Below are 21,741 nucleotides of genomic sequence, written 5' to 3'. Positions count from 1 at the left end.
ACAGCACAGCCTGTGTTGGAGCATTAAATGACAAGCCGCAACATCAGGCTTTCCATTGCTAATCTGCACATGCCCAAAGTTCTGAAGCTGTGGTCCGTTTCAGATTGGAAATGATGCTGAACTCAAAGTCCAGGCCATTATTTCCCTATCTGTGGCCATCCTTCAGTTTTGTTCACTTACTTTCTCTAGAATACATTTTTTCACATTGAATCAACTGCATCTGGATATTGGGAGCTTCTTTACACCTTATTTTAGTCTTGTTTTCTGTCCTGCCAATTTCACAGTTTAGTGTGAGGATTCAGTCAAGATACTGTTCAGGCTGTCATGTGAGGTTAATCTACAAGTGCCATACATTTGGAATTCTGAGACCATTTACTGTTTTATAAATGCATATGCCTGCTGTTTTTTCTTCATAATGGTATCAATTTATCAATGCAATTTCATATTTCATAAGTCTTTATCATGTTGCCTGAAAAGCCTCCTGGATGTAAATGTAAACATTTCCAGAAATTTCATTAACATTCGGTAACAACTAATATTGTTGCTTGAAGTTGTCACTAAATATATTACTACAAATCATAATTTATGGATAGACAATAAATACCTCCACTTTATTGTGATTCTTTAACCTTTAGCAAAAATTGAGCATTAATTTCTGTCCATGTATTTTTAAAATTCTATTTGTACAGTACTAAAAGTATGTTGGGGCAACAGCTTCCATTAATTTATTACAATATATACATTACAACCAATCAATGTTTTTAGTCAAGTAAAAACACTGCTTCCGGATTTCATTGATACAGGTACTTAATAAGTAACAAAGCCAGGTAGAGGCACTGAAAAATGAAGGTCAATTAGAAATAATATTTCTTTTAAATATGGGTGGAAGATTGATCAACCCTTTTATTGATTTGTTTTGTTTCAGGCACAGAACACTCGAGTCAGTTTCTTTATAAATGGCTTAGAGGAAGACAACACTGCTTTCGATACACAGCTTCTCACTGAACAAATTTCAGATGTAACCACCAATGCTGTTATACGGATTGGACAAAGTCTGAATGGTGCGACTGCAATAAGCTTTAACAACCGAACATTAACCTTACATTTCCATTAGGCATTATAGCTGCTGAATATGTTAACATTTATCAGTGGTAGATTTACAAACATATGTGGTCTGAGCCATGCCCCGTTTCACAATGTCACAGTTTCTTAACAGTAATCAAAAAGGAGCTTAGCAGGTACTATAAAAACAACTCTATTCTATTTCCAGACTCCTGTTGTTTAAACTGTTTTTAAGTCAGTACGTTGTGCACTATGAATACAGTTTAATGCCTAACAGAAGTTGTGAAAGAGTTTTGGTTGAACTGGGCCTTTGAAATATCCAACACTTATAACAGTTTTAACTGCAGTAGGTGAACATAAGCACATTGATTTGCTTTTTAATCCTGATAACTGGTTTTGATTTGATTGTGGAGTACAGTTACTATTTAAGAAGAGCTATTTTCAAATTAGTGAACACGACCAGAGTTAATTATAATTTTGCGATAAAACTGTTACATGGAATCTTACACTTTTAACTGGTGGCTTTAATGCAAAGATAATACAAAATGCCCACAATTGACAGGCACTAAAAGTACTAGTGGTCAGACTGGACCAATGCTCACGATGTGAGTGCTACAAGTACATTGCAAAATGGTGGTTTTGTGACTTTCATTTCCTAATTATTCATGTTCTCTGATCTTCTTGTTACTTGCTTGGCCCATTTGATATTATTTCACATTTTTAAAAATAGACAGAATTAACTGGAATAGTGAGTTTGATACTGGCTGATTTGGGAAGCATAGATTCCAAAAAGTCTTCTGGGAAGGTAGGGACATCCCTCCATATTATATGGTTTAAATGTAATTATTTTATATCCTTAATCTAATAAATACCAGGTTAAAAAACATTTACTTTTGTTTCCCCAAAGCCTCAGTTGTATAACATCCTACCCAGGAAATCTGACCATTTATATTTTATAGGCTTGGACAGTATGAGAGCTGCATTTAAGTGGAACCATGTGACCTTTGAGTACTGCTCTACCTATTTTTGCATTCGCCTGAAGCAGGCATTAAGTTGTTTGAACATGCTAATCCTAGTACTAATGCCTGTTTTAGGACCATACTCCCAAAGCCAACATAAAATGACTGAACATGTACTGTGCATGCTCCGCTCAGTCTACATTGCCCTGGTCAGTAGCCCTCAAAAGAAACTCCCAGAGACTCATGAGAGCTCTGAATATGAGAGCTTGGCCACTCATGGACAAACACGTGCAACAACACTTGAAGTAGATACAAAAGTATCTTGGCTGGGAAAGGATGCAAATCTCCCTCAGTAGCCTGTACTTTCTGACCACCCTCTGATCTCCGAATGCTCATATTCATTAGCTTCCATGACCTCTATGTGCAAGGGTGCTATGCCCATCCTCTGTCTCCCTAAGCACAAAGTGCAATGTACCCTTCTTCCAGGCACCTGGATGCATGAGTCAGTAGGGGGGAAAAAAAACTGCCCTGCGAATCCACCAGCCCATTCCAAACCCATGACCTCTATCACCTAGAAGGACAAGGACAGCAGATGCATGGGGACACCACCACCTTTAAGTTCCTGTCCAAGCCACACAACATCCTGACTTGGCATTATATCACCATTCCTTTAATGTTGCTGGGTCAAAATCCTGAAACTCCCTACCTATCAACACTGTGGGTGTGCCTACATCCACATGAAGTGCCGCGGTTCAAGAAGATGGCTCACCACCACCTTGTCAAGGTCAGTTAGGGATGGGTAAGAAAAATGCTGGCCTAGCCAGCGAATCCACATCTCGTGAAAGAATAAAAAACTCTGCTACACCTTTGGCTTCAGGCAAGACAGTTGGTTTTGAGTTTGTGCCAATCCTTGGGTAGTGAAGACAAATTTAAAGCTGTTTCCACATGGGTAATTGCACAGCTTCAAAGGGGTACCCAGGCTATCCAAAGGAATGTACAAAGTTCTGACTTGCTCTTACCAGGTCTACACTGCACACTGCGGGGTTCACACTCCTAGGCTATCAAAATCCGACTTGAGTAGAAATAGCTGATGATTTAAATGGCCAGCTGTCTCTGTGAACCATGCATGCACGAAATGTGCTGTGCCCTGGTTGCTGACCCCATGAAAATGGGAAGTGATGTGTTCGGGGGTTGGGGGGGGGGGGGGCGCAGTGGGCGCTGGCAGGGCTTGTGATTGAAGGGCTCATCCGCCATTTTCACCACAGTGGAGAGACTCTCCATTGTGCTGAATATCCAGGCCAAAGACTGACAAAGGAGAAGAAATAAGATGGAGATAGAATCAACAAAAAAAAACGTTAGAGACAGGTAAGAGAGACAATATGGGTTGGAGTTTATGGCCCCCGCCCTGGAGGCACAGGAAATACAAGCCCATCGCCTTCTGTCCCACTGCCTTCCTACTTAGCCAGGGCTCTCATAATGCTGTGGGTGAGCAGGTGCCAAAATTGGCAGTCCATTGGCCATTTTTAAATAAATAATTAATGGCCAATTGAACTTGTTACCAAACCAATTGACCTGTATTTCATGCTGCCCATGCCATAAAATGGTTAGTATGAGTGGGCAGATGGGAGTGAGGAGCCTGCTATTGAAGATACTTTTGGAAGGGTGGGAAGGAAGGCAGGGCACAGCATTTGGAGTGGCACCGTCTGGGCCCTGGGGGCAACCCTCCAAAGATGTTACCTCCTCCCTTTGTGTCTCCTGACCTGGCCTCTAAAACCTGCCCTCCTCGTCCACCTGTCAAGGCCACCTGATCCCTCCCCACCCAAAAAGGCCAGGATTACTTGGCTCCGGCATCCATCTTTTCTTCTTCTTCTTGGGGCCTCCTTGCAGTCCCAGCAATGCCCATGACTCAGTTCTGGTGCTGGTGGAACTGCTAGTGCTGCCGGCCAATCAGATTGGTCGGCAGCCTTGAGGGCAGGACTTTGTCTCACTCAGTGGTGGAAGTCACACTCCCAGTTTGTTTAGCCTGCCGCTGCGCTCTTTTAGGGTCCATCGGCTGCCAGTCGCTTCTTGCATTGACGGGGGACTAAGCAATGCATGAAATTTCACCCTAAGTTTGCAAGCTTAGCATGCACACCATTATGGGAGCTTTGCTAATTATGCATCAAAATCTTGCATTGAGAATGCACTAGCAGGAGCCTGAGTCCTCTAGCGCCACTGGTGTGGCCACTACGAAAGTCATGTACTCAAAAAATGACAGCTGGAACACCTCCAGCATGCGTGATGTCAAACAGCGCCTCGTGTTGATTTGGCACACAGTCTACCATTTTGCACCACACGGGTACACTTAGAACCCTTTTTTAAATACTCCAAGCTGAACTTGCATTTAGCTGCACAAAGGGAAAAAAAATAACAAGAGTGACATCCCAAGACAGTGCGAGAGAGCAGCGGAGAGATCAGAACTAGCGCGAGTGCAGGGAAGCTTCAAAAAGTGACGTCAACACAAAGGTGAGAGCTGTTTGTTGAGTGGTGTGTAAGTGTTTTTCTCCAGTTTAAAATAGATTAAGTTAAGGAAAGGTAAGGGTTCTAGTTTTTATTTAAAGTATATAAATAATTTAACGTTTTTTACTGTATTTAACTTAAAGTGAGGGCTGTTTTTTCAACTAGAGGCATGGCGGGGCAGCTCAGTTCCGTGTTATGTACTGCCTGCAACATGGGGGAAATCCTAGACGCTCCTTGTGCTCTGACCGACCACATGTGCGGGAAGTGCCACCAGCTGCAGCTACTTGAACTCCGAATTTCGGATCTTGAGCGGCAGCTGGAGGCACTGAGGTGCATCCACGAGGCTGAAAGTTTCGTGGAAAGCACGATTTTAGACGTGGTCACCCCACAGCTTACGGAAGTGCAGACAGAAAGGGAATGGGTGACCATCACTCAGAAGAAAGGTGTCAGACAAGTAGTTAAATCCCGAGGGTGCATCTCGCTTGAGAACCATTATTCTGTGTTGGAAAACAGTGAGAGTGTCGGTTCCTCTGGCGTGTGCAGCCACGCTCATGGCACTGTGAGTGGCTCAGCTGCACAGGTGGGGAGGAAAAAGAGGGGAAGAGCAATAGTGGAAGGAGACTCAATAATAAGGGGAACAGACAGGTGTTTCTGCGGCCATAGACGTGACTTCAGGATGGTATGTTGCCTCCCTGGTGCCAGGCTCAAGGATGTCACTGAACGGCTGCAGGGCATTCTAATGGAGAAGGGTAAACAGACAGAGATCATGGTCAATGGATATTTTTCGGGCTGGTGAAAGGTTTGAAGTGGAGTTCCCCAGGTATTGGGACCCTTGCTTTCCCTGATATATATTAATGATCTAGATCTTGGTGCAGGGGACAATTTCAAAGTTTGCGGTTGATACGAAGCTTGGGAGTGTTGTGAGCTGCAAGGAGGATGGTGTGGAACTTCAAGAGGACATAGACAAGTTGGTGGACTGGGCAGTTAATAAAGCATATAGTATCCTGGGCTTTATTAATAGGGGCATAGAGTACAAAAGCAGGGGGGGTTATGCTGAATTTATATAAGACCCTCATTAGACCTCAGCTGGAATATTGTGTACAGTTCTGGGCACCATATTATAGGAAGGATGGGAACACTTTGGAGAGACTGCAGAAGAGGTTTACAAGAATGGTCCCAGGGATGAGAAACTTCAGCTATGAGGATAGATTGGAGAATTTAGGACTGTTTTCCTTGGAGAGGAGAATGCTAAGAGGAGACTTGATAGAAGTTTTCAAAATCATCAAGGGGCTGGACAGGGTAGATCAGGAGAAGCTGTTCCCAGTCGTAAAAGGAGCAAGAACAAGAGGGCACAGATTTAAAGTGATTTGCAAAAGAAGCAAATGTGACTTGAGAAAAAACTCTTTCACACAAGGAGTGGTTCAAGAGTGGAAAGCACTCCCTGGGAGTGTGGTGGTGGCAGGTTCAATTCAGGCATTCAAGGAGGCATTAAATGATTATTTGAGTAGAAACAAGGTGCAGGGGTACAGGGGAAAGGCAGGGCAATGGCACTGGATCAAACTGCTCATTTGGAGAGCCAGTGCAGACACAATGGGCTGAATGGCACCCATCTGTGCCGCTAAAACTCTGTGATTCTGTGGAGGAAGCACTGAGTGTGGCAAGGGGAAAAATGTACTCTGGTTAGGGGACTTCAATGTCGAGCACCAAGAGAGATTCGGTAGCACCAGTACTGACCAAGCTGGCCTAAATGACAAAGCTGCCAGACTGAGTCTGCAGCAGGTCATGAGGGAACCAACAAGAGGGAAAAACACACTTGATCTCATCCTTGCCAACCAGCTTGCCGCAGATGCATCTGTCCATGATAGTATCTGTAGGAGTGACCACCGCACAGTCATCGTGGAGACGAAGTCCTGCCTTCACATTGGGGATACCCTCCATCGTGCTGTGTGGCACTACCACCACGCTGAAAGGGATGGATTTCGAACAGATCTAGCAACTCAAGACTGGGCATCCAGGAGGCATTGTGGGCCATCAGCAGCAGCAGAATTATACTTGAACGCAATCTGTAGCCTCATGGCCCGGCCTATCTCCCACTCTACCATTACCACCAAGCCAGGGGATCAACCCTGGTTCAATGAAGAGTGCAGGAGGGCATGCCAGGAGCAGCACTGGGCATACCTAAAAATGAGGTGTCAACCTGGTGAAGCTATAACACAAGACTACTTGTGTGCCAAACAGCATAATCAGCAAGTGATAGAGCTTAGCAATCCACAACCAACGGATCAGATCTAAGCCCTGCAGCCCTGCCACATTCAATCGTGAATGGTAGTGGACAATTAACAACTTATGGAGGAGGAGGCTTCACAAATATCCCCATCCTCAATGATGGAGGAGCCCAGCACATCAGTGCAAATGATATGGCTGAAGCATTTGCAACAATCTTCAGCCAGAAGTGCCGAGTGGATGATCCATCTCGACAACCTCCAGAGGTCCGCAGCATCACAGATCCAGTCTCCAGCCAATTCAATTCACTTTACATGATATCAAGAAATGGCTGAAGGCACTGAATACTGCAAAGGTTATGGGCCCTGACAACATTCCAGCAATAGTACTGAAGGCTTGTGCTTCAGAACTTGCTGCACCCTAGCCAAGCTGTTGCAGTACAGCTACAACACTGACGTCTACCCGGCTATGTGGAAAATTGCCCAGCTATGTCCTATCCACAAAAATTTGTTTGGACAAATCCAAACTGGCCAGTTACTGCCCCATCAGTTTACTTTTGATCATCAGTAAAGTAATGGAAGGGGTCATCAACAGTGCTATCAAGTGGACTTGCTTAGCAATAACCTGCTCAGTGACACCTGGTTTGGGTTCCACCAGGGCCACTCAGCTCCTGACCTCATTACAGCCTTGGTTCAAACATGGACAGAAGAGCTGAACTCCTGAGGTGAGGTGAGAGTGATTGCCCTTGACATCACGGCATCATTTGACCGAGTGTGGCTTCAAGGAGCAAAACTGGAGTCAATGGGAATCAGAGGGAAAACTCTTTACTGGTTGGAGTCATACCTAGCACAAAGGAAGATGGTTCTTGTTGTTGGAGGTCAGGCATCTCAGCTCCAGGATATCACTGCAGGAGTTCCTCAGGATAGTGTCCTCAGCCCAACCATCTTCAGCTGTTTCATCAATGACGCTTCTGCTGTCTTAAGGTTGGAAGTGGGGATGTTCGCTGATGATTGCACAATGTTCAGCACCATTCACGACTCCTCAGACACTGAAGCAGCGCATGTCCAAATTTAGCAAGACGTGGACAATATCAAGGCTTGGGCTGACAAGTGGCAATTAACATTTGCACCACACAAGTGTCAAGTGATGACCATCTCCAAAGAGAGAGAGTCCAACCATCACCCCTTGATGTTCGATGGCATTACCATCACTGAATTCCCCACTATCGACATCCTGGGAGTTACCATTGACCAGAAACTGAACTGGACTAGCCATATAAATACTGTGGCTACAAGAGCATGAGAGATGCCAGGAATTGTACGATGAATAACTCATTTCCTGACTCACGAAAGCTTGACCACCATCTACAAGGCACAAGTCAGGAGTGTGATGGAATACTCTCCACTTGCCTGGATGAGTGCAGCCCCCACAGCACTCAAGAAGCTTGACACCATCCAGTACAAAATAGCTTGCTTGATTGGCACCACATCCACAGACATTCACTTCCTCCACCACCGATGCACAGTATCAGCAGTGTGTACCATCTACAAGATGCACTGCAGGAATTCACCAAGTATCCTTTGACAGCACCTTCCAAACCTATGACCACTACCATCTAGAAGAACAACGGCAGCAGATAGATGGGAACACCACTGCCTGGAAGGTCCCCTCCAAGTCACTCACCATCCTGACTTGGAAATATCTCGCCGTTCCTTCACTGTTACTGGGTCAAAGTCCTGGAACCCCCTTCCTAACAGTACTGTGGGTGTACCTAAGCCGCATGGACTGCAGCGGTTCAAGAAGGCAGCTAACCACTATCTTCTCAAGGCCAATTAGGGATGGGCAATAAACGCTGGTCCAGCCAGCGAAGCCCATATCCCATGAATGAATAAAAAAGAACTGCTGCAAAGAAGACATTGCCCAGAAAGGCAAAAGGACTGCAGCCCCCAGATTTAATGACACATCCCTCGACACCTCTTGGATGCAGTGGAGTCCTGCTGTGATGCTCTCTATCTCTGCCCTGGTCGCAGGGTGGGCAGCAACATCACCAATCTGGCTTGGGAGGCGGTGCCAGCAGTGGTCAGCACCAATGCCTTGCAAAAGAGGACGGCCATCCAGTGCTGCAAAAGGGTGAATGATCTTCTCCATTCCGCCAGGATAAGTCCCATTACTCTCAACTCTCAAACCCATCACATATACACAGAGACCTCACTCACTGCCAATTCAAGGGACGTCACCATTCGCGCTCTCACCCACACCTTCATTGTCCATGGGACCTCTCATCACCCACAGATGCCAGGCATACTTATCATCTGGTTGGCAGACATCCTGGTTACATTCTCGCCATCTCTATTCCTGCAGGACAAACTGGCACACAACAAGAGGGAGAGGTCACAGACTGGTGGAGGAATGCCTGAAATCAAGGTCCTCACGGACTTTGAAAACAGAGCCACTCAGCTGACCGGCGAGGATCTGAGCTGTTCCTGTGCTGACCGTGCAGTTGGTGGTGTTCTACCAAGTGAGGATCCAGCAGTGCAACATCCATCAGACAACCATGCTGTCAGTAATGTGTCCTGTTTCACAGGCCACTCTCATACACTAATTATCTCTCCTTGCTTTTGCAGGCATATCTGGGAAACAGCCAACTGAATCCATGACCCAGGGCTTCCAATCAAGCCCCAAAGAAACCTTTGAAGAGGAATCTGAAGGCACCCTCATTGAAGACCTTTCACAGTGTTCGCCCACACCTTTCACTAGTGCACAGACACACACCTTGTTGGGACCTAGCTTTAGAGTCGTCTTGGAATCACAATCTGGTGAGCACACCGCATTGTCTGATCCAGAGCAGGTAGCGGCAGGGACTTCCCAGGCAATTGGAGGACTGCTGGTGGCCAGAAATTTTCTGCGTCTGAGTCAGATGATGAGCCTCTTGACTTGGTCATGTCTCAGTTGCTGGAACTGCAAAGGCAAGCTGGGAAAATTCAGAAAGGAATGTCTGCTACACAAGGCACGATGGAGGAGTCCATCTGCCTTCAGGCTGAGGTGATAGCACCAGCTTAGCAATGCACTGTAGTCAACACTGCTAGGATGGAGGCCACCTTGGTCCATGACATCGGTCCAGCACTGATGTGTGGGCTGAACTCCATTGCTGACGCCATAGTTGACTCTCAACAGTGTGTATGTGAGAGGATGTGGGGCAGCTTGATCTCACTCCAGCTTCCCCTTCTCATCAAGGAGTCAGCCAGGAGCCCTTGGGCACCCATAGGGAGGGGGATCAGCAGGTGCACACCACAGGCCCATCCACTCAGGTGACTCCAGGACTGTCCAGCCCATTCGAATCCCCAATTTCTCTGACCCCAGCAGCTCCACCTCCATAGGTTGAGGATTGTGCCAGGAAAGGAGGCTGGGTCTTGGCCCTCCAGAGGATGTCTGCCAAGGTTATCACAGACAGGGCATTGCAGTCAACAGGCTGCCTGTACCTCTGCTGTAGATGTGTGGGGAGCACAAAGACATAGCAGGGTTAGGAAGATTAAGAAGATGTAGTTCCACTGCCTGGGCATGGCTGTTAAAGGGCGTAGCAGGTGACAACGATGTGTGACACCCTCTGTGGACTATACTGCAGGGCTCCACCACAGGTCAGGTGCTTATGTTTCACCAAGGAGGTGGATACTGAACTTTGCCACACGAGGGCGAGGACGGGGGTGCCAGTAGCTGCCAAAGTCACTGTCACTCTCAATTTCTCTGCCAGTGGATTCTTCCAGTCAGGAGCAGGTAACATTAGCAACATCTTGCAGTTCACTCACTATCCATTGTTGCATCAGGGAAGTTAGATAAGCTCCAGTTGCCTGGGATATCAACCCCACATCACAGTTGCTCCCAAGTTCCCACCTTTCAATCAAACTACTACATATCATTATAGTGCCCTCCTGGCTAAAATCCTGAAATAAAAGCAGGAAACGTGAGGACAGAAATAATCAAAGAACAGCTAAATATGTATGAAAATTACCGATTTTTTTTTTTTTATTCATGTCCGTCTTCACCCAAGAGAATGAGGATGAAGGTATCAAACTCAGGGAGAGAGACTGCAAGGTTCTTAAGCAAATTGATATAGGAAGTGACAAGGCATTGGAGGTGTTGGCAGGCTTAGAAGTGGACAAATCTCCAGGTCTGGATGATTTGTGTCCCAGGCTGCTGAGGGAGGCAAGGGAGGAGATCGCAGGGGCTCTGACCCGAATTTTTTATTCTTCTCTGACCACGGGGGAGGTGCTAAAGAACTGGAGAACAGCTAATTTGGTTCTGCTACGTAAGAACGGTTGTAGAGATAAGCTAGGGAACTACAGGTCAGTGAGTCTCACATCAGTGGTAGGGAAACTATTGGAGAAAGTTCTGAAGGAGTGTGTCTATCTCAACTTGGAGAGGTAAAGTTTGATCAGGTATTGTCAGCATGGCTTTGTCAGAGGGAGGTCATGCCTAACAAATTTGATTGAATTTTTTGAGGAGTTGACCAGGTATGTAGATGAGGGTAGTGCAGTTGATGTAGTTTATATGAATTTCAGCAAAGCCTTTGACAAGGTCCCACATGGGAGACTTATAAAGAAGGCAAATGCAGATGGGGTACAGGGTAATTTGATAAGGTGGATTCAAAATTGACTTAGTTGTAGGAGGCAGAGGGTGATGACAGAGGATGCTTTAGTGATTGGAAGCCAGTGTCCAGTGGCGTACCACAGGGATCTGTGCTGGGTCCCCTATTATTTGTCATTTATATAAATGACATAGATGACTGTGGGGGGTAGGATTAGTAAGTTTGCGGATGACACAAAGATTGGCCGGGTGGTTAATAGTGAGGTTGAGTGTCTTGGGCTACAGGAAGAGATAGACAGGATGGTCAAATGGGCAGATAAGTGGCAGATGGAATTTAACCCTGAAAAGTGTGAGGTGTTACACTTTGTAACAAGTAATTTGACAAGGAAGTATTCAATGAATGGCATGACACTAGGAAGTTCTGTGGAACAAAGGGACCTTGGTGTGTGTGTCCATAGATCTCTGAAGGTAGAGGAGTATGTTAGTGGGGTGGTGAAAAAGGCATATGAGACACTTGCCTTTATCAATGGAGGCATAGATTACAAAAGTAGGGAGGTCATGTTGGAGTTGTATAGAACCTTGGTGAGGCCACAGCTGGAGTATTGTGGGCAGTTCTGGTTGCCACGTATAGGAAGGATGTGATTACGCTGGAGGGGGTGCAGAAGAGATTCACCAGGATGTTGCCTGGAATGAAACATTTAAGTTATGAAGAGAGGTTGGATAGACTTGGGTTGTTTTCGTTGGAGCAAAGAAGACTGAGGGGCAACCTGATCGAGGTGTACAAGATTATGAGGGGCATGGACAGGGTAGATAGGGAGCAGCTTTTCCCTTTAGTTGAAGGGTCAGTCACAAGGGGGCATAAGTTCAAGGTGAAGGGCAGGAGGTTTAGGGGGATGTGAGGAAAAGCTTTTTCACCCAGAGGGTGGTGACGGTTTGGAATGCACTGCCTGGGAGGGTGGTGGAGGCAGGTTGCCTCATATCCTTTAAAAAGTACCTGGATGCGCACTTGACATGTCATAACATTGAAGGCTATGGGCCAAGTGCAGGTAAATGGGATGAGGAGGTAGGTCAGTTGTTTCTCAGATGTCGGTCCAGATTCGATGGGCCAAAGGGCCTCTTCTGCACTGTGATTCTTTCATGGAATGTGGGTGTTGCTGGCAAGGCCAGCATTTGTTGTCCATTTCCAATTGACCTTGAACTGAATGACTTGCCATACCATTTCAGGGGGCTGTTCAGTGTCAACTATATTGCTGTGGGTTTGGAGTCACATATAGGCCAGACCAAGTAAGGATGGCAGATTCCCATTCCCAAAGGACATTAGTGAGCCAGATGGTTTTTTAACAACAATCAGCAATGGTTTTATGATCACCATTACTGAAACTAGCTTTTCAACTCCAAATTATTAATTGAATTTAAATTCCACCAACTGCCATGATAGGATTTGAACCTTTTCCCCCAGGACGTTAGCCTGGACTCTTAGAATACTAGTCCAGTGTCATAACCACCACTACGCCACCATCTCCCCTTGAGCCTATTCTAAACCAGCAGTGAGCAAACAGCTGCCAATATAAGTAGGAAGGAAGTATTCACTCCCAATGATTTTGGAAAGATTTTCAGCTCCTATCTTGTTTGGTTGATAACCTGAGTTGCATACCATTGGCAATAAGGTTTGTAACAAAGTAACACCATTAAGAAGTACATAATTTACATTAAACCTTCCCACAGTGTGCTTACCCAGTGCTCCACTGGTGCCTATTTGGCAAGTACCTTTTAATCATATTGACTTTTTTGATTATTATTTCACAGGCTCTGAGCAGTTCAATGGTAGAATGCAAGATATACGGTTCTATCAAACAGCTCTCTCAAACAGGTAAATACATCTCCGTAGTTTTTTTGAGCGCTGTCTTATCATTGGCATTAACAAAAATTTGAATTAATGAGATAAATGCAAAAAGCCATTTAAATGAAATTGCATGCTATTTGATTTATTTTACCTTCTGAATTTGTATTTGTTTTCTTTATTGTTGATTTTTATATGACAGAGAAATTCATGAAGTGTTTTCTGGTAAATTACCATTCATACACACCCAGACAAATTGTCGCTGCCCAGGGACTCATCCACGAGTCCATCCACTTGTACAAAGGTACTGCATTCCAAATGGTGCTCATGACACAACGAATGACCGGGTGCTTCGACTGAATTTGGATGGTCATCCATTAGATTACATCAATGATGAGGACATCGGAACATCATGGGTTTCCTCTGTGTTCACTGATTTAGCTCAATTGGATAATGGAGTCAGCATAACTGTTGATTTACAGAATGGGCAATATGAGGTAAATTGAGTAATGTTAGTTTGAAAAAATTATTTTAATTTTAAAACCATTAAAATGTTGAAATAATTGAATCTATGCAAGGAAACAATATTATGCTGAAACAGTGTATGTCAAATATACCCTAACCTGTTGGCTTTCATTATGCTGGAAGGAAAATAAAGTGAAAGATGGCTGATATCATGGTAAGTTTGCAAAATAAAATATTTCGTCACTGACACAGATGTTATGTAAATCCTGATTCTGTGAAGTATTGGACAAGTACGTTTCCACGTATATATAATATATATTTCCATCTATATAGTATATATTACTTGAGAGACCTATGTAAGGTGGTAGTGGAGTGGAATACAGTCAGGAGAGAGTGGCCCTGGGAGTCCTCATCATTGACGCCAGGCTCCATATGGCCTCGTGGCATCAGGTCAAACATGGGCAAGGAACCTCTTGTAGATCACCATTTGCTTACATCCCTCAACTGATGAGTCAATATTTCTCCATATTGAGCCTCGTTGAGAAGAAGCACGGAGGGTAACAATGGCATAGAATGTACTATGCATGGGGGGATTCAATGTCCATCGTCAAGAGTGGCTCTGCAGCATCACTACTGAATGAACTGGCTGAACCCTCAAAGACATTTCTGTCAGACTGGGCCTGCGGCAGGTGATGAGAAAACCAACCAGAGGGAAAAACTTACTTGACCTAGTCCTCACCAGTTGACCTGTCACAGATGCATCTGTCCATTGCAACATAGGTAGGAGTGACCATTGGACAGTCCTGGTTGAGTTGAAGTCCCACCTTCACACTGAGGCCACCCTCCATAATGTTGTGTGGCACAACTACTTTGCTAATGAGATAGGTTCAGAACAGATCTAGCAGCCTAAAACTGGTCATCCTTGAGTGTACCTCCAACAACACTCAAGAAGTTTGACATCATTCAGGACAAAACAACACACTTGGTGAGCATCCCATCCACTGCTTTAAAAAATCGCTCCCTCCACCACTGGTGCCCCAAGGCAGCAGTGTGTATCATCTACAAGATGCACTAAAGCAACTCACCAAGACCTTTTTGACAGCACCTTTCAAATCTGCGACCTCTGCCAGCAAGAAGGATAAAGGCAGCAGGGGCATGAGAACACCACAACTTCCCAGTTTCCCTCCAAGTCACAGATCACCCCAATTTGTAATAGTATTACTATTCTTTCATTGCCACTGGAACTCCTTCTCCAAAAGCACTGTGGCAGTACCTTCATCACACAAACTTCACCAGTACAAGAAGATGGCTCACTACAACTTTCTCAAGGGCAGTGAGGGATAAGCAACAAATGCTGATATTGCCAGAGTTGCCTACATCATGTGAATAATTTAAAAAAAAAACTTGGTTAGACATTTTTAGTGAAATAAAGCATAGTTTGGCTATCTTTACTTAAACATTGAAATGCCTCCTGACAGATGCCAGCAAATGTCACAAATTAAAGATGGCTATTCAGTGGAGCACAAGGTAGTGAATTTGCTGTAGAACTATACGACACCACTTTCATAAGAAGAGAAAGTCAGAAGGAAAATTAGAGTGTAAAACATGCTTGATTGCCTTGAGATGACTAGAGGTCTGGTTACAGGACTAAAGAAGATAATGTTGTGATGCCACCAGTAGTTACATGATTGAGGAATGCAAATAGTAGTTGAGGAGATTCAGGCATCAGAATAAAAATGCTGATAAGATTGCCTATGCTGATTATGTATCTTGTTATGGATTATTGCACTGAGATGAATTAGAATATGAGTTACTTTATCAGATACTTAACTTGGTTGAATGACTGTAAATCTAATAAACATCAAATAGTGCTACTCTGTTCCTGTCCCCTTCCTCCACCTCAGTAGGGTAGTTGACGTAAGGGGAGGGGGCAGGCTAATGTCAATGACTCTCTAGGTTGGGAATCCCTGTTCTTTGGCTTCAGTTGAGACCTGATGTACCTAAGCCAGCGATGCGGGCCCCACCTGCAGATCCAGGCCTCCATCCTGGCCTGGATTTCGCAGGAGAAGGATGTGAATTTTTTTTGAAGAGGAATTTGAAAAAGCCTTCATTGTAGATGGACTGTTAAAGGTTAAGTTCCTCCACTTTGTCAGGGGGAACCCACCACCTTACAATTGACCAGCTAAAGCTCATATTTCGAGATTTCTTGCTGGTGATTTGCTCTGGTGCAGCTCCACAGCTCCACACCACTGAAGATCGGCTCCTTCAGACATCTTTCCTTGACCCCACAGATGGCCAGGATCAAATGCCCATTGATTTTCTAGGTTCCTATCTATCCTGTCAAACTTAATTTGAGCAATAAAATACTTAATAATCTGAATTCTCTTTGACACATCAGATATGTCAAAATTTAAAATGTGAGGTCCAAAGATGACAAAATTGGGTCTTCGTCTTTGCATTATTACATGGTCACTATACTGAATTGTACTCAAACTTAAAAGAGGTATTTGATGACTGAACTTCTTAGATTTTTATAAAAGCAAAATACTTCAGATGCTGGAAAACTGAAATACAAACAGAAAATGCTGGAAAAACTCAGCAGGTCTGACAGCATCTTTGGAGAGAGAAACAGAGTTAACGTTTCGAGTCCATATGACTCTGAAGAAGAGTCACATGGACTTGAAGCATTAACTCTGTTTCTCTCTCCACAGATGCTGTCAAACCTGTTGAGCTTTTCCAGCATTTTCTATTTTTATTCTTAGATCTTTACCTCTTTCAGAATGCGAAGGTGGTCTAATCCAAAACTAATGCCAAGAAAATGCTCCAAAGTATTCTTATTAAAGCAGAAATGCATATATAGTAGACTCTGTGGTTTGTCTAAGTTGTGAGGCAGTTCAGACATCTCCAGAATTGTAGATACATGTAATTTTTTAATAACATTCTGTAACAGGCATGTGATTCAAATATGCTATGGAGTGTTAGGCTGCTGGGTGATTTGTCTTGTGAATCTCTACCTGTTAAATTCCTTATCTTGCCTGTGACACAAGGGGAAGCACCAAGGAGAGAAGAAGCACTTTCTCATGACAAAATAGACCATTTGCAACCATCTTTCTAGCATGTGGTAGAAAGTACAATTGATGACTATGGCCAGGATTTTCCAGTCCCCCGGTCCCGTCCGACGTCAACAGACCTTTGGCTGGTCCATTGAATTTTCTGTCCCACCCATGATGGCGGGACCAGAACGTCTCAGCATAGGGTCATGAAGTTAAAACAGAGAATATATTATTAAAAGCCAGTAATTAGATCAAATTCACCTTTGAAGCTGGGTAATTGCAAAATAAACCTTCCACTATGACATAAAAGCTATAAGCCCTATTACTGCAAATTGTGAGCAGTTAATTGCTGCAAATGATGATGAACATAGAAGCTCTGAATTTCCATGGGATCAGTGGTGCATCCCTGGTTTCATTTGATTGGGAATATATTGTGTCTATTGGTAAATCAATGGTCACAAGCATAGCCTCTTATCTTTTGGGGAGGTGAAGGCAAGGTCAAGGAAATTCCTGATGTGGGACTTCCCTTTCCCTCTGATGTTCTCATTGATATCATGGACTATGAGGCAGACAGAGCTGCCCCTCGCTCCAGATTCCCTGTAGTCTTATTACTGTTACAGCCCTGAGCTTTGTTCTTTTACATATTTCCCCTGGCCAGTCCAAACATATGCCTTCCCTAAGACACACCTCTTGCTCCATTGGTCCCCTACTCATCCACTCCTGATCACTCATCTACTCTTTCTATCCCCATTACAGATATTATTAATTGGTTCTTTTCTACTGACTGTCTCTTTCCCCTTTAAAACTGTTATCAACAACCCCCTATTCAAAAAACCCACCTATGGCCCATCCATCCTGACTACTGCACTATCTCTGACCTCCCTTTTTAAGGTCTTTGAAGGCATTGCCAACTCTCAGCATTGTGCCCATCTCCCCTGTAATTCCTTACTTAAATACCTTCAGTCTGCTTGCCATAATGGTCTGTACCTGTGACTGTGGTGCATTATTCTTCCTTATCTCCCTGCATCTTTAACATGATTGGCAATATCATCCTCTTCCACCTACTCTCCACCATTGTCGAGCTACATGGCACTGCCCTGGTATGGTTTTACTTCTGCTTATATGGACAAAACTAATGTCTGTATTTCATATTTATGAAGATGATACTCAAATCTGTCTCACCACTAGATCTCTCAACCCATTGGGGCCCTTTGTATTATTTACCTGATATCCAGTCTTGTGGAGGAATTGTGAGGTTCATGGACCTGAATCTACCTTAACAGAAACGTACAGAGATTGTTTTTATTTAATCACTATTAAATAAGAAAGCCAGCAAGACCTGTTCTGGAGTCTTCAGTTGTCCCAGTTGGGTAGACCACCTGGCACTAAAAATCTGATGAACCTTTAGACACTTTCTTTCTGTTAAATTAGGACATGTCTTTGTCAGCTGACTGTAGTACAGGAGCTTGGTATAACTAAGTTCTTTATTTGCTTTGGGCCCACACTTTTTTGTGACCTTCAGATGTACACCTCGATTGGTCCCTGAGGCCTGCCTATGCCCCTTATTGTTCATGGTTGATTTAAAGTTTCTTAGGGTTATCTCATGGTGTCTTTATTTGTTGCTGCTGTTCAGTAGTTCCTTATCTCAAAACCATGCTTAGAATCATAGAATGGTTTAAGCATTCTGGTCAGTTCCTCTGATTCCATAGCTTGCCAAGAATGTTGTCTTTGGTTCAGCAGCTGCTTTTGTCATGACTGATCTTGTCCATTAATGTTATCTTCTGTTTCTCAGTTTGCAGTTAATATGGTTTAGATATCATTAAAGTTGTTCTCATTGGTAGAGATTTTTGAAACAGATTTTTCCTTCATTTGGATGAATTATTACTTCTTTCATTTGAATATTGTAAAGCCTAACACAATTGTTTTTGGTTCGTGCTGTAAACTCTGCTACCTTGCCACTAATGAATTTCCCCCTTTGGGAATACGAGGCCCTAATATATGGCAGAATAGGGAATGATCAAGGTGGCTGTGCATGGTAAAATCCTCTTCAACAGTTACTATCCTTAGGTGTTCCTGTGTATTATGACAAAAATTTGTGTGTTCGTATGGATGATAATTTTATTCAAACAAACACAGCAAGATGTTACCAACAATAGGAAATGTAACATTTTCTTGTTGGCAATTAGAACAGGCAAAAGTATTTTACCACAATGATCCTGAAAAATAAAAGGGAATCCCTAAACCCAGCTCTGACCCTGACATCATTGACCTTGCTCCATGACCCCTTACAAGTCCAGCTGGCAAATCCCAAGCATTAGGAGTCTAGGGCAACTGGAAATGTGGGGCCCTTCAATTTTTTATGTCAGTTAATTTTTATGAAAAGATATTTTTATTGAATATAACATCACCATCAACACTGTTCTAAACTTCAATAGCATTAAAATTTATGCTCACAAAATTAATTAAAATCTTGTTTCTTTCCCTTTTACATTGTTTGTAGGTCTTCTATATTATTTTGCAATTTAGTAGCCCTCAGCCAGAAGTTGTTAAAATTCAAAGGAAAAAGACCAGAGACTCTGAATGGCTAGATTGGCAGTATTTTGCTCGAGACTGTGCAAGTATATTTGGAATGGCCAATAATGGCCTCCTAGAACATCCAGATACAGTGAATTGCCTTCAGTTTCCTCGGTATGTTTATATTCTTTACAGTACAAGAATATTAGGTGCCCTAGGTGAACTTTCAGCCTTGTGCCCCCACCCCAACAAGTAACTTTGTAAAATAAATATTGTGCATTAGTATGAATAAAAATGCTGTATTTATAATTACAGATTTATGTCACATGTAAACGGAGATTATTATGATATTGATTGTACATTTTCATTGTTCTACACTTTTCACAGGAACATGTATTAGAAGAAATGCACATTAAATAGCTGACATGTTGTAATACGATGTGCTCCTGCAAAAGTTACTAGATTTTATACACAGTTTACGCAATCAATAATCATTATGATAGAGTTGGCTAGATTAAATTACATTCTTTGATATTATTTACTGGTTAGCAGTTTGGAATAGTCATGAAGATGTACAAGTTTGTAAAACTGTCACCTAAACAGAATGAGGAATATAATACACAGAAATCTATATGTATGTGATTGTATCTGGATTATATCAGTATATCTAGACCTTTCATTTCCATTGCTGAGACCTGTTTATTTGCTTATGCAGTTTCATGAATAGTTCATTAAGTTTTTTGCACCCCCCCACCACTGCCCACCACCCCCCCCCCACTCTAAATTTATTTTGCTTTTTTATGGAACCACCTAGTTTGCCAAGTGGTTGCACATGCCCTGACTCTTTGAAATCACAAATGAGAATTGTATTTTCAGATTGCAGTATAATTATTGTATCTGTCTAATTTACTTAGCAGCATTCCATAAAAGGCTTTTATTGAACTTAACCCATGGCTGAATTTGCATGATAATTTTGAGGATTTGTCTGCTTTCACCTTATAAAACAATCAGTAAAATTATTTATAAAATTATATTTTATGTTGTAATCTGGCTTCTTATAATTTAATTTCAAAACACTAAACCATTTTCTATTCATCTATATATTACTTATTCAATTTTATGTCATAATGGAATGCTTATCTATTGTAAAACTCCATAATTAGCCACAAACTAAGCTAAATATAACACACAAATTATTTCATATCTAGTTTATGTGTGAATTATGGGATGATTATCCATGAATACATTAACACATCAAAACTGCTGACTATTGACTATTTTAAAATCTTTTTTTGCTTTTTTTTTCAACATTTCTACAACCCTTTTTCTCACTGGTATATTTAACCTCTATCCTGTACTTCTGTCTGTTCTCATTTTCCTTGATTTCCTTTTTATTTCAATTTTAGCCATGTTCCTACCCTTTTCCATTTATTTTATAAGCCTGCTTAATGTCATTGCCTACTTAAATAAATTGGCTGATAAATTGGGTGTGATAATAAGAAGGTTGTATTGCAGTACAGATATAAAAGAAGATACAGGGCCACAGAACACTTCTTCATTAACAGTGCTCATTGAATACAGTGGAAAGCTGTGAACAAGCTGTAATGTTTATTTTGATATAACAAAAGAAGACAAATAGGCCATTTAGCTCCTTGAGCCTGCTCCACCATTTAGTGAGATCATGGCTGATGTGCAACCTAACTGTATATACCCGCTTTTGCCCCATATTCCTTAATACTTTTGATTAATAAAAATATATCAATCTCAGATTCAAGAATTAACAATTGATCTAGCATCATTTGTAATTTGCACAAGCAATGTAGACGTGTGGAAGTGCATTCTAATTTCACACCTGACACGTTTGGCCCTGATGTTTAGACTATGCCCCTAGTCCTAGGCTGCCTAACCAGTGGAAATATTTTCTCTCTATCTGCTACATGCTCCAAGGTTCTATGATGCTGCACTGCTCACCTTGCTGGAGAAAGTGAAGAGGAAGAGAGATGTAATCTATCCACAGGAGGCCCCCCAGACAAACTTTGCAAAGGCAAGTGGCAGACAATACCAGGAATGATGCCCTGAAGACCTGGATGCAGTGCTGCAAAAAGTTCAATGGCCTCACAGGAGTGATCAAGGTCAATGGATGTAACTTCAAATGCCATATTGCACCAACTACTCACACTCAACGTACCATCTCCTTATCACTCACCTACCATCAATCTCCATCAATCATGGCTCACAGCTAACATTCATAGCTTCAACTCACTCACACACACTTAGTGCTGCGCCAAGCCTCATATAGTGACACTGGATATGAGTGGCTTGCAGTAAGGACAGGGGCCAAGGGTACTGCAGGTGTAGCTCACCGGAGGATGAGATTGCACCGATCTTCTGCTGCAGGTGACTCTGAAGTTGCAGCAGAAGGCTGATAGATCTGCATAATGTTGGCGCACTGGCAGACCTGCCAGAAAAATCTGGGCTGTTTAGTTTTGGATGGCAGGGGTTTCCTACCCTGCCAGCTGAAGATTTGGCAGGGGATCACTGATCA

The 21,741-nt window shown here is 43.1% G+C and overlaps 1 protein-coding gene across 1 annotated transcript in view; it reads left to right on the top strand.

The window, feature by feature from the left end:
- The window catches only part of ush2a (Usher syndrome 2A (autosomal recessive, mild)), a 1,196,697-nt gene that overhangs the window by 121,031 nt on the left and 1,053,925 nt on the right, over window positions 1-21,741 (top strand). The window contains exons 3-6 of the mRNA XM_041207243.1: window positions 926-1,061; window positions 13,131-13,194; window positions 13,367-13,661; window positions 19,183-19,370. Of these exons, the coding sequence (XP_041063177.1) occupies window positions 926-1,061; window positions 13,131-13,194; window positions 13,367-13,661; window positions 19,183-19,370 (683 nt within the window). The remainder of the gene's footprint in view (window positions 1-925; window positions 1,062-13,130; window positions 13,195-13,366; window positions 13,662-19,182; window positions 19,371-21,741) is intronic.

This window comes from Carcharodon carcharias, chromosome 2 (assembly GCF_017639515.1).
Source record: "Carcharodon carcharias isolate sCarCar2 chromosome 2, sCarCar2.pri, whole genome shotgun sequence".
NCBI classification, from domain to species: Eukaryota; Metazoa; Chordata; class Chondrichthyes; order Lamniformes; family Lamnidae; genus Carcharodon; species Carcharodon carcharias.
This window is presented reverse-complemented; position numbering and strand designations above follow the sequence as displayed.